The sequence below is a fragment of the Colobus angolensis genome, unplaced genomic scaffold (genome assembly GCF_000951035.1).
Source record: "Colobus angolensis palliatus isolate OR3802 unplaced genomic scaffold, Cang.pa_1.0 Scaffold71, whole genome shotgun sequence".
NCBI classification, from domain to species: domain Eukaryota; kingdom Metazoa; phylum Chordata; class Mammalia; order Primates; family Cercopithecidae; genus Colobus; species Colobus angolensis.
Genome location: NW_012120821.1, coordinates 9,650,925 through 9,663,738, shown reverse-complemented (window position 1 = coordinate 9,663,738; position 12,814 = coordinate 9,650,925). Strand labels below are relative to the sequence as shown.

Below are 12,814 nucleotides of genomic sequence, written 5' to 3'. Positions count from 1 at the left end.
TTGTCATTATATTCTTCAAAAGTAAGTATTTATAGGAACCCTCACAGAGTTGAGCATAAATTGCTAAAACTATTTTGAAAAGCAATTTGGCCATATATTCCAAAAGCCTTAAAATGCATATTCCCTGTGGTCTAATCATTTCATTTTTGGAAAGTTATCTTAAGAAAATAATACCAAATATGCTGGGTGCAGTGACGCACACCTGTTATCCTAGCAATCTGGGAGGCTGAAGACAGAGGATCATTGAAGCCAAGAGTTCAAAACTAGCCTGGGCAACATATGGAGAACCAATCTCTATAAAAAAAAAAAAAGTACATAAATTAGCTGGACATGCGGGTGCACACCTTTAGTCCTAGCTAGTTTGGAGGCTGGGGTGGAAGGATCACTTGAGGCCAGGAGTTCAAGGGTGCAATGAGCTATGTTCATGCAGCTGTATTCCAGCCTCAGCAACAGAGTGAAACCTTGTCTCTAAAGACAAAAAAAAAGAAAAAGAAAATAATATGAAATATAGGAAGGAAGCACATTCTTGAATAATTTTTAATAAAGGGTTCAATCTAAACATTTAATGCCAGGAAAATAAATAATGAAATACATCCCACTGAATTAAATATTTTACAGCAATTAAAATGACACTGATAAAAAGTTGTATGGCAACAAAAAATGTTTAAATTATAACGTGGGCATTAATGTTAATGATATAATAAAATTGTATCAGATTTGTAAAACAAAAAATATATATGCCCAGAAGAAATACTGGAAAGAAATGCTTCAACATGAAAGCAGTCATTGTATCTCAATTGTAGGACTATAAATGTTTTAAAAATATTTTTTTCCAAAATTTTAAGTAATGTACAAGGATTATTTATATAAGTGAGAAATGTGCTTTTTAAATAAAACTAACATCCAGGCTCAAAGCCCAGTCCTGCACTGAAGGACTTATGTAAACACTAACTTCTGATGGTCTTATTTCTAAAGGGGCCAGGAACTCACACTCTCTTCAGAGGAGCAATACAGTCCACTAGAATAAGACCTGGCCTACAAGCCAGGAGAGCCAGCCTCTAGATCTAAGCTGTGTGCCTCTTGACTCCTCTGAAGGGTGGAAGAGTTGAAAGAGAACAAACACTGATTGTGTACTGACATCGCCATACATGTCACATATATGATTAACATGGAACAAATCCCTAAGTACCATGATGCCCCATGTGACAGAACTAATACGTGGTGGGGATTCAAACCCAAATCTATAGACGCAGGGACATCTGTACAACAGAAATAATGAAATCTACCATACTTACTACACAAAGTCAAAGTCATGTTAGATAAATCTATGTGAAACTTTCATATAAAATATCCAGTTCCAGGGACATGTAAAACTCTAAAGGCTCTCCACACAACCTCTTAATTCACTAGGTATTTCATAGCACCTGAAGGTAGAATTATGTGTTTCTTCTGCCTTCTGAAGCTAACAAGTCAAAAGTAATTAAGGACTGTTTTTAGTGAATGAGAAGAAGAAATTTTTTACTTGTAATGTAGATCATGCAAGGCAAATGATTATTTGGTAGACATTTAAATAACCAATAGTGGGAAATATTTACAATGCATATGAGATAAAAAGTAACCATAATATTTACAAACCAATAAAAAAAACACAAAACAACTCAAAAGATAAAATGAACAAAAAATAGATTCAGTCATTTCACAGATGAAGTAAGACAAATGACAAACTAACTTATGCAACTAAGTTTAACCTTGTTGACAATCGAAGAAATGTAAATTAAAAGAACACATTTTTACTTGTCAGTCTGACAAAGATACACAAGATGAATAGTATCGAGTATTGGAGCAGATATGCAAAAACACGCAGTCTCAAACCCTGCTGAGGGCAATTTGATAGTAGCAATCAAAATGCAAAGTACATATGCCCTTTGACCCAACAATTCCTAGGAATTTATTCTACAGAAGTATTTGCACATATACATACTTAAAATGTCTGAAAAGGCCAGGTGCAGTGGCTCACACCTGGAATCCCAACACTTTGGGAGGCCAAGAGAAGCAGATCACTTGAGGTCAGGAGTTCAAGAGCAGCTTAGCCAACATGGTGAAACCCCGTCTTTACTAAAAATACAAAAATTAGCTAGACGTAGTGGCACACGCTTGTAATCCCAGCTACTCTGGAGGCTGAGGCGTGAGAATCGCTTGAACCTGGGAGGCAGAGGTTGCAGTGAGCCAAGATAATGCCACTGCACTCCAGCCTGGGTGACAGAGTGAGACTCCATCTCAAAAAAAAAAAAAATTGTCTGAAGAGTGATTTTTATTGCACCACTCTTTGTAATAGCAAAGAAAACACAGAAACAACATCCATCAATAAATTGTGGTACATCCATAAAATTGACTATTAGGTTGTTAAAATGAAATGAATCTATGTATATTAACAGAGAAAGATGTATATGAGGTACTGATAAAAAAGCAGTTGCCAAACACTATATACATGGTATCACTGCAGCATTTTAAAAAATGAAATATCTGCTAGGTACAGTGGCTCACACCTGTAATCCTAGCACCTTGGGAGGCCGAGGCAGGATAATCACTTGAGCCCAGGAGACTAGCTTGGGCAACATAGCACAATGCTGTCTCTACTTTATAAAAATATAAAAAATTAGCTGGGCATGGTGTGCACCTGTAGTCCCAGTTCCTGGGGGGCAACGGGAACTGAGGTGGGAGGATAGTTTGAGCCCAGGAGGCAGAGGTTGCAGTGAGCCAAGATTGTGCCACTATACTCCAGTCTGGGCAACGGAGCAAGACCCTCTCTAGAAAGAAAAAATAAAATATGTGTATATTTATATTTATATAAAGCATATTTGTATCTCTACATGTGATATCATGGTGGTAATTAGCATAGTTTACCAAATAGCCTGATTCTCCTCTTTACACCCTCATGGTGGGACCACGCATCCCCCATCCCTCTGAGGTTAGCCACGGCCATGTAACTTGCTTCAGCGAATCAAATGTGAGCCGAAGTGACGCATCACTTCCGGGTAGACGTTTTAAAAACCAGTGCAAATTCACTACCACATGCTCTTCCGTCCCTCAGTGACTCATGGAAGCAGGTGTCATAATGGGAGACCACGATCTCAATAACAAGATGATGAGAGACCCCTGCTCCCCAACACCACCAGCCCCCATTGAACCCATAGCATGGGCAAGAAATAAACTTTGGTTGTATTAAGCCACTGCTATTTTGTGGTTTTTACTATAGCACAGTATAGCCATCCTGATGCATACAAGAATAAGAAAAAAATCTGGGCCGGGCACAGTGGCTCACACCTGTAATCTCAGCACTTTGAGAGGCCAAGACATGCAGATCACAAGGTCAGGAGGTTGAGACCAGCCTGGTTAACATGGTGAAACCCTGTCTCTACTAAAAATACAAAAATTAGCCAGGTGTAGTGGCATGTGCCTGCAATCCCAGCTACTTGGGAGACTGAGGCAGAAAAATTGCTTGAACCTGGGAGACAGAGGTTGCAGTGAGCCAAGACTGTGTCACTGCACTCCAGCCTGGGCAACAGAGCAAGACTCCATCTCGAAAAAAAAGAAAAAAGTCTGTAAAGATACATATTGGGATTCTGGTGTCACCTCTCAGAAATGGAATTAGAGGGAAAGAGGGAAAGGGAGGAGGATGGGGTAGGTGGTTTGCTTCAGTTTTTATTTTATATGCTTGGGAACTGTATAAATTTTTATAAGCACATATTGTTTCTGGAATTGGAATAAAGTTATTTATACAAAATCTAAGATGTCCAAAAAATGGTCCACTGTTGCTTTTTAAAATTCCAATAACCCACAGTTCTGACACAATGAGAAATAGAATCTCCCAGTGAGTATAAGGAACAAAATAGGAAAACTGGCCTTCATCAGAGTTCTAGGCAGATGTACTGAGGAACTTATTTGAAAAGCAAAGCTATACCCAGGGAAGACTACATAGGAGATAAACTGCCTGTTCTCCCAGCTTCATTAAGGGTGCGAAGGTTTTATTCAGATGACAGAGAAGCATGTGGGAGAGGGAAGGAAGCCACCAGAAATGCCTGCTAGGACTTATAAAGCATTTATAAAAATTACTAGATAATGGTTCAGAAACACCTAGGGAAACAAACATGCATGCAAATGGCAGTGGCAGCAGCTGGCAATGCACAATTTGATATGGGGAGGAAGGAGAGATCCAAGTCCACCTGGAATAGAGAAAGCTAATCATTCTCTCCAGCAAAACAATAACCTCTGTGGAGGAATCTCAGGGACATGACTCGGCTTTAGAGGAGCAACCACAAGGAAACGAGGGGTTCAAACCTAATTAGAGGATGGCAAGCTGATCTGCCTGTTTACACCACCCATTTTTCTGTTACAAAATTTAATTAAGATGTCATAAAGATTCACCAGAGGGAAAGCCATACCAACATGTATTCTTATTTTAAAGTGCCAGGCACTTTCAAGATGTTCTGACTTCATCCTCACAACAACTAGCTAGTATTTCATACTCAGTCTTAGAGATGAGGTAAAGCAACTTGTCAGGGGCACAGAACCACTATGTGACCCAGGAAATGTGTATCTTTTCACATAGCTGGTGGGTACGTTCGTGTAGAATAACATCTGTTTTCCCTGTGAAACCCAAAGTCAAGATACTGATGTCACTCCAACGGCTAAAATGAGTTTCCCGTGGTGATGAATATAATTAACATACCAAGGTATGAGACAGGCCAGGCAAGGTGGCTCACACCTGTAATCCCACCACTTTGGGAGGCCAAGGCGGGCAGATCATCTGAGGTCAGGAGTTCAAGACCAGCCTGGCCAACATAGTGAAACCCCATCTCTACCAAAAATACAAAAATTAGCCGGGCATGGTGGCAGGCGCCTGTAGTCCCAGCTACTCAGGAGGCTGAGGCAGGAGAATCGCTTGAACCCAGGAGGCAGAGGTTGCAGTGAGCCGAGATCGCCCCACTGCACTCCAACCTGGGCAATGGAGCAAGATTCCATCTCAAACAAACAAACAAACAAAAACCAAAGTATGAGATAGGCACCAGGTCCAGAATGGAGACTTAAAAACATTCAGTTAGACTCAGGAAACTTTAAAAGTATAATTGATTTAAAAAGAACAAAAACATGAAATCAGTGTTATTTTTAACATCTTAAACCTACACTATATCAAGTTGACATTCACCCAAAATGCAACTGTCCCTTACACTGCAGCCATCTGTGAGTGGCTGTGTCATCTGCTGTATCCCCAAGATCCCAAATACAGCCTGACACAAAGTAGATTTCAAAATATCTATTAGATGAGTCAGATTAGCTGGTCATACCTGCTCTGACTAACCAGTAACCTACATATATGGACTACATTTTATATTTAATTTTCCCCCCGTTTAAGAAAAAATAGATCAAACAACCAATGCCTGCAATTACATGATAGAAAGAAAAGAATCAATACTAACTGAATACCTACAGTGTGCCAAGCATTGGGTTAAGGACATTTACATACATTCCTTCATTTACTCTCACAAAAATTGTGTGAGATAGATAGCACTAGCCCATTGCTACAACTGAAGAAACTGAGTCTCAGAGAGGTTCTGTATTTAGTACAGAGTTTAGTCACACAAGCAATCAGAGGCAAGAATTTTAACCCACATCTGTCTGATTTCAAAGCCCATGCCAACTACAAAACACAACACTTCCCCTTGAGAGAAGGCACTTAAACAGTGGTCGATTACTTTCACAATATGTTCAAGAACAGATTTAAATAAAAAATAAAACGTATGACTGAATTTTTGCCTTAAACTTCTGCTAATACAAAACCATCCAAAACACTACCAAAATTGTGGCACAAATACTGTATGTTTCATAACACAGAAAACAGCCTAACCATTACAACACCTGCTTAAAAACACACGAACATGATTTTAATTTATAGGAGTTATAGAACTTGAATGTGAGCCCCTTGAATTTATTGTCTTTTAAAGGATTGTTTAAGGAGTTGGTATGGATTCATGAGGCTATTTACCTGGATTGTATTGTTCAAATAACAGTGGTAGTGAATTGTGATTTTTATGTTATGACAAGTTTAATTGCAAAGGAAAAATTCCAATAGATTAGACATTAAAATAACATATCTGTGAAAGGAGAACATTTGATGGAGTAGGGCATACAGTGTTTTTAAATATGGTGCTATTTTTAAAAAAATGGGCAGTAAGCCGCAATGGTGATCATTAAAAATAGAAAGGGAGGAAAGATTAGACTACCCAATATTTCATTTTATACTCTACCTTCTTCCAGAAGGAATCTGAGACAGAAAGATTCAAATAGCAGGCTCACATTCCACAGAGGAGGAAGGCAACCCGGCTAGTCAAATGGCACAGGAATCACATCTCCCCTGTGGGCAACAGCAAGACAGGATTTGGAAGGCGCAGGCACCAAATGCTCCCTCTGCCAGGCAGGATATATTTCAGTGGGTTTTATTTTAAGTCCTATTTGCATTATTGCTCTCCTGATTCTGACCAACTCCATGGTCACTTGAGTTATGGTCAAATGAGGAATGGGAAGGTTAAGAAGTGGAGAATCATAAAACACTTGAAAGTGGGTTATGGAACAAAAAAAGGCTACTGTTTGAACCCTGCCTTTCTCATTTACTTGCTGTGCCCACCTCAGTTTCTTCTGTTGTTACTTAAGAATAGTAATGATGATACTGATGATAATAGAATAACTCCTTGCCCAATGGTTTTTAGCAAAGGATTAGCAAAGAAGAAGGTATATGATTGAAAACTGGCTACAAGTTCAGGCCCTGGATGGCTCTGCCACTGGTTATCATGTGGCCATGGGCTGGCCCTGTGCCAGCCCCTCTCTAAGCCTCAGTTCCCTCATCTGTAAGTTGAAGATGATAATGCAGTCTATTTTAGAGGGTTGTTGCAAGGATTAAATAATGCATAATAAATACTCAGTACAATTTTTTTTTTTGAGACAGAGTCTCACTCTGTCACCCCGGCTGAAGTGCAGTGGCGCAATCTCAGCTCACTGCAACCTCCACCTCCCGGGTTCAAGCAATTTTCATGCCTCAGCCTCTCAATACAATTTTTCATGAGCATAAAACAGTACAATGCCTTGCACATAACCCATATTTAATAAACAGTAACTAATATTATACAAATTGTAAGTAGGATGATATAGTAAGTGTATACTTGTTCTAAAAAAAAGGCTGGATAAATTTCAGGGAACAATGCCTGATTTGGAGTCTCTGAAACAAAGACTTTATACTGAAATAGATCTCAGGACAGGGGCTTATTCAAACCATCATCAACAAAGGTCTCACTGTGAAATCCCTCAGAGACCTCATTCACATTAGCTGGCGACCATGGCACCACTGCACACATATGCACAGTGTGTACATACCTACATCTCCACAGAGGGCAGCTGACAACAAACGTGGCATCTACTCTCTATGGTGTCTTTCCTCTAAGCTGTTTTTTAACCAGGGTAACAAAATGACAGAAGAATCCACGGGGGATGGGGAGTCTTCACAGGACAGGAAGAAGACCATACAAATCCATAAACATTGAGCATCTGCTGTGAACCAGAAATCATGCCTTTCTTTCATGGTGCAACTTCATTGATAACTCTGTAGACATGATTTTGCTATTTGAGAGTAACTCCAGTCTTGTCTACAAGTTTACAGAGCTAACATCTGTGATTCCTCCCCTTCAGAAACAAATTTAACATTGTGGACACAGTTAAATTAGACCTGGCCAGAACAGGTATGATTGCAAACTGAATCATCTGAGGGCTGGCATGGTTCACTTGGGACTGAAGGAGAGTGGGCAAGGGAGACTGGGTCTATATATGGCAAGCAATCTGTGATCATATTCAGTCAGAAGCGCAAGCTTCTTGGCATGGCCTTCAACATGCTCTGTGATCTGGCTCCTTCTTCATCGCTCTCTACTCCCCCACATGCTCCCTAAGCTGCCATCATCCCATCCTGCATATAAAACCTGGTCCATACTGCCTACCTTGTTGTTTCTACTCTGTATGGAACGTCCTTGACTCACTCACCTCCCAGACCAAACTGTAACTGTCTGTTTGCATTTATTCTTCCTCCTACACCAGGAGCTCCTGGAGGGCAAGGAGTGTATCCTGCTCACATCTACATCTGCGACCTCCAGCCCAGTGTTTACCAATAGAGGGCACAGAATTGAAGCCTGGTTTCAAATGGAATGCCTATTTCAAATGCTAGCTCTGTCCCTTGCTAGCTGTGTGGCCTCGAGTAAGTTAACCTCTGTGTACTTCAATTTTTTCATCTGTAGAATGGACACAATAAGGCACTTACTTTACTGAGTTGTTGAGAGAATCAAATAATTGTATATATGTAGCGCACTTAAAAAGCACCTGGAACAGAGTAAGAGCTAGATAAAGATTTATTATCATGTTGTTGTTGTTAAATATATGTGGAATCAAGAAAAGTGAAAAAGGAGCCAGGGTGGTGGCTCATGCCTGTAATCCCAGCACTTTGGGAGGCCGAGGCAGGTGGATCACTTGAGGTCAGGAGTTCAAGACCGGTCTGGCCATCATGGTGAAACCCCATTCTATTAAAAATACAAAAAATCAGCCAGGAATGGTGACATGTGCCTGTAACCTCAGCTACTCTGGAGGCTGAGGCAGGAGAACTGCTTGAACCTAGGAGGCAGAGGTTGCATTAGACCAAGATCACACGCCTGTAATCCCAGCACTTTGGGAGGCCGAGGCAGGTGGATCACTTGAGGTCAGGAGTTCAAGACCAGTCTGGCCATCATGGTGAAACCCCATTCTATTAAAAATACAAAAAATCAGCCAGGAATGGTGACATGTGCCTGTAATCTCAGCTACTCTGGAGGCTGAGGCAGGAGAACTGCTTGAACCTGGGAGGCGGAGGTTGCAGTGAGATTGCAGTGAGCCAAGATCGCACCACTGCACTCCAGCCTGGGTGACAGAAGGACACCCTGTCTAAAAAAAAAGAAAAAAGTGAAAAAGGAAGGGAGATTGTGTGCCATGCCGCTGAGCAAACTTCCTAATTCACATGCTGGCTCAGTCCTACACTGCTGAAGTGGACAGTGATATATAGCCCTCCACTATGCACCCATAAAAGGAGACAGCTTTCACTCTGGTTGGTATTCTTATTTCTTACCTGGGCTACCCATCCACTCCCACCAAAGCCAGCCACCTGAGTACTCTCCAACCCCACAGCAACACCGCATGGCATGCAAGAGGTACTGTTGCTCATACCCTTGCACCACAGCCCCCAGTAGGAGTTCTTGCTCCTAGAACGTCAGCGCTGGGAGTTCAAGATGATCTCATCCAATATCACCTTATGACAGATGGGGAAAGGCAGGCAGAGGAAAGGTCATGGATTTGCACTTTGTTAGTACCAGGGATATATATATATATGTTACTTTTCACGCAGTCAACTTTGTAGGAGGTACTAAGAATACCATAATCATAGTTTAAAGCAGGAAGTAACTTTAAAGTTTAGCTACTCTGGCACTTTTCAACCTCCACACTCTAGGGTGTCAAGATGTGATGTAAGCTCTGTTGCAAATATTCCATAATTCATTCGATGAATATTTACTGAGCACCTAGAATGTGCTGTACATTAGGGACATAAGTCAGATACCACCCCTGCCCTCAGGACTTCATGCACTAATGAGGAAGGGTGATAGTAATAATCACAAGCCTAATAGTAGGCTAATTGTTGCAAGTGAATTATGCTTTTTAATTTTCAGTTTTCTTTTTAGAGACAGGGTCTTGCCCTGTCACGCAGTGGCATAATCATAGCTCACTACATCCTTGAGCTCCTGGACTCAAGTGATCCTCCCACCTCAGCCTCCCAAGTAGCTGGAATTACAGGCATGAGCCACCACACTCAGTGAATTATGTTTTAAAATATACTAGAATCAACATCTCCACCTCTATGCCACCTATATGTGCTCTCTGAGTGGGAAAAAAAGGAAGGGTTAGAGGTGGAAGAAGCAGTTATAGGTAGTGCCCTGGAAAAAGCCTACCCCCTGGGGTTGACCAGTGCAACAGTCTCACGTAGATCAACATTACCATTATGCAGCTACCAAAGTAGAGAGACTGGAAACCACTGAACTAGCTCTGCCCGCCCCTACTTTACAGATAAGCAAACTGAGGCCTGAAGGGTTTAACTGACTTGCCCTGATAAATGGAAGAACGTTAAAACTCCGTTAATGGCTCACATAGCCTTCCTCCCCCAAACAGGTCCAAATCTCATCGCAAGGCACATGATCTGATCCCTGCTCATTTCTGTAGCCCCATCTCTCACCATTCCACCTCCCACGCTATGATCCAGCCATACTGAAAGTCCTGAAAGGTCCTCTGCTTTGCCCATACCACTCCTGCAACCAGAGATCTAAAGTCTATGGCCCCTAAATAACTCCAGTTCATTTTCAGCACTCAGGACTCAGCTTGGGTTCATCTCCTCCAGAAAGCCCTTCCTGGGTGCCCCTCTCTACCTCCCGCAGCATTTCTACTTTCACACAGAAACACTTATCACATAATGTATTCATTCATTCAACAAATATTTATTGAGCAACTTCTATGTGCCAAGCACCTGCGTATACAGCAATAAACAAAACAAAGCCCCTGCCCTCATGGAGCTTACATTCTAGTGAGGGAAACAGACAATAAACAGCAATACATAATATAATGCCAGGTAAAGTTTAGTACTATGGAAAAAAAAAATACCAAGGTCTGGAGACTGATGGGAAAGGTATCATCTAAAGAACTGACAAGAGTAAGCCATGCAAATAAATGAAAAAGGAGCATTTCAGGATGCAGCAGCAATGGCCCTGTAATGACCGCAATTATTCCTTTACTTGTGTTTTATTCCCTGTTGAACTGTAAAGTCCTTGGGCGCAAGGGTCACATCTTAAATATGTTTGATTCCCAGGTCCCAGCAAAGAACTTGACACCTCCACAGTGGACATTTACAGAATGAGTGAATGAACCTGGGCTGGGATGTATGAGTCCATCTGGCCCCATCTCTCCTAGCAAACAAGATCTGGCCTGCTTCATGTCTCTCTCTCCCACAGGGATAAGCTAAGTGGAGGCCCCACTTGGGCCAATCTGCCTAGCCTGACTCCATAGCCTGGTTTTATTTGCTGGATTCTCCCTTCATTAAGACCACGGCACTGACAAGTTGTCCAGTTGTACCTTTTCTAGCCCTCATATCTCTGGCCTAGACCTGGGACCCTGCCTAGAAACCAAGATACTTTAGAACTGAGAGCCTGCCCTTGTTTTTCCCATTTCCCCAGCATGAAATTTCCCCTCTGAATCCCAAGCCCCAAGGCTGGAGGCCCAGACACTTGGAGTCAGACTTCCCCAGTGGCTAACCCCTGTCCATATGGAAGTTGGTTCTGCCTGATCCTTGACTTCCCTCCAAACCAAATGCACTTTTTCCTACTGGGACATCAACCCTCTGACTACATCAATTCTTTCTGCGGCCATCTCTCTGTATGTTCTAACTTAATGAAACCATTACCATACCAAACCATTACCATAGCCAAGGCACAGGACTAAGTACCGGAGTCCTCTGTTACCTGCGGCAGATCCCTGTCACCACTGGCTGTGTCCACACTCAGCTATCCTTAAACAAACTCCTGACACTCCTGAAAGCACATTAAATACCCTATATGCTGCAAATAAAGTCAAATGGCTTTATCCACTCAGCCAACTGCAATAGACACCTCTATAGTCACTGGTGCTTCATCCCATCCCCTGCCAGTCTAAAATGGGCTCGGGAATGTAACTCATGTTTTCATTCACCCTTTGATTTACCGCTTACTGACACCTGCTGTACGCCAAGCCTGGAATATAAAATACGGTGCCTACACTGACGATGATGACAGTGGTAGTGCTGGTGGTGGTGATGATGGTGGAAGAAGAGAGAAAGGAGAGAGTGGTAACATAAGTTACCATTTATTGCAGACTTGTGCTATAAAATACTTAAGCAGTGAGTCTTCTAATGCTAACAAGATGATGAGATAAGTAAAATTGGCCTCACTTTACAGAGAAGGTAATAGGCTGAAGAGGTGAAGCAACTTACTCAAGGTCACACAGCTAAGTAGCAGAGTGTAGTGAGACCCTAGGCCTGTCTGCCTCCAAAATAAAAACTGTTCCTCTGCCCAAGAGTGACACAGCAAGTGCTAAACAAATATAACTTCAATGAAGAAGTGAGAGAGCAGGTCCGAGGACCCAGGGGCTTACAAGCTGGTGGAGGAGACAGACATACACATATCTACAAGCAGAGGCAAATGCTGATGGCTGAGACATATAAAGAGCTGCAGGGGAGCCAGAGGAGTGAGTGGCTAACGTGACCTGGAGGGGTCTGGGGAGCCCTCTTGGAGGAAGTGATTTTGGGGGGGGGGTAGGCCTTGAAGGATGAGCGGTTTGCGGCTGACAAGCAGGCCCGAGCGTGGTGCACCGCAGGAGCTCAGCCCTCGCCCGCCCACCTGACCTGGGCCATGCCGAGACCTCTGAGGTTGTCCTGTCCACCCCACTGTGCCTACACGGCCGGGCTGGGCCTCACCTCCTTCCACTTGAGCTGGCGGATGCTGATCTTCAGGGCATCCAAGGAGGTCCTGGCCTTGGAGCTGTCCACGGTGACCGGCCGCTGGGAGCCGTTCTCGCCGGGACCGTGGCCTGAGCTCCGCTTGCAGCTTCGGCCCTTGCCCCGGGGCTTCCCGTGCGGGCAGAGGCCCTGCACCGGCTTCGGCTTGGACGGGGGCAGCGT

At 42.7% G+C, this 12,814-nt stretch overlaps 1 protein-coding gene across 1 annotated transcript in view; it reads right to left on the bottom strand.

Annotated features, from left to right (window-relative positions):
• Nucleotides 1-12,814, bottom strand: part of TTLL11 (tubulin tyrosine ligase-like family member 11) — a 273,330-nt gene that overhangs the window by 259,925 nt on the left and 591 nt on the right. Inside the window, exon 2 of the mRNA XM_011927426.1 lies at nucleotides 12,611-12,814. Coding sequence (XP_011782816.1) covers nucleotides 12,611-12,814 — 204 coding nt within the window. The remainder of the gene's footprint in view (nucleotides 1-12,610) is intronic.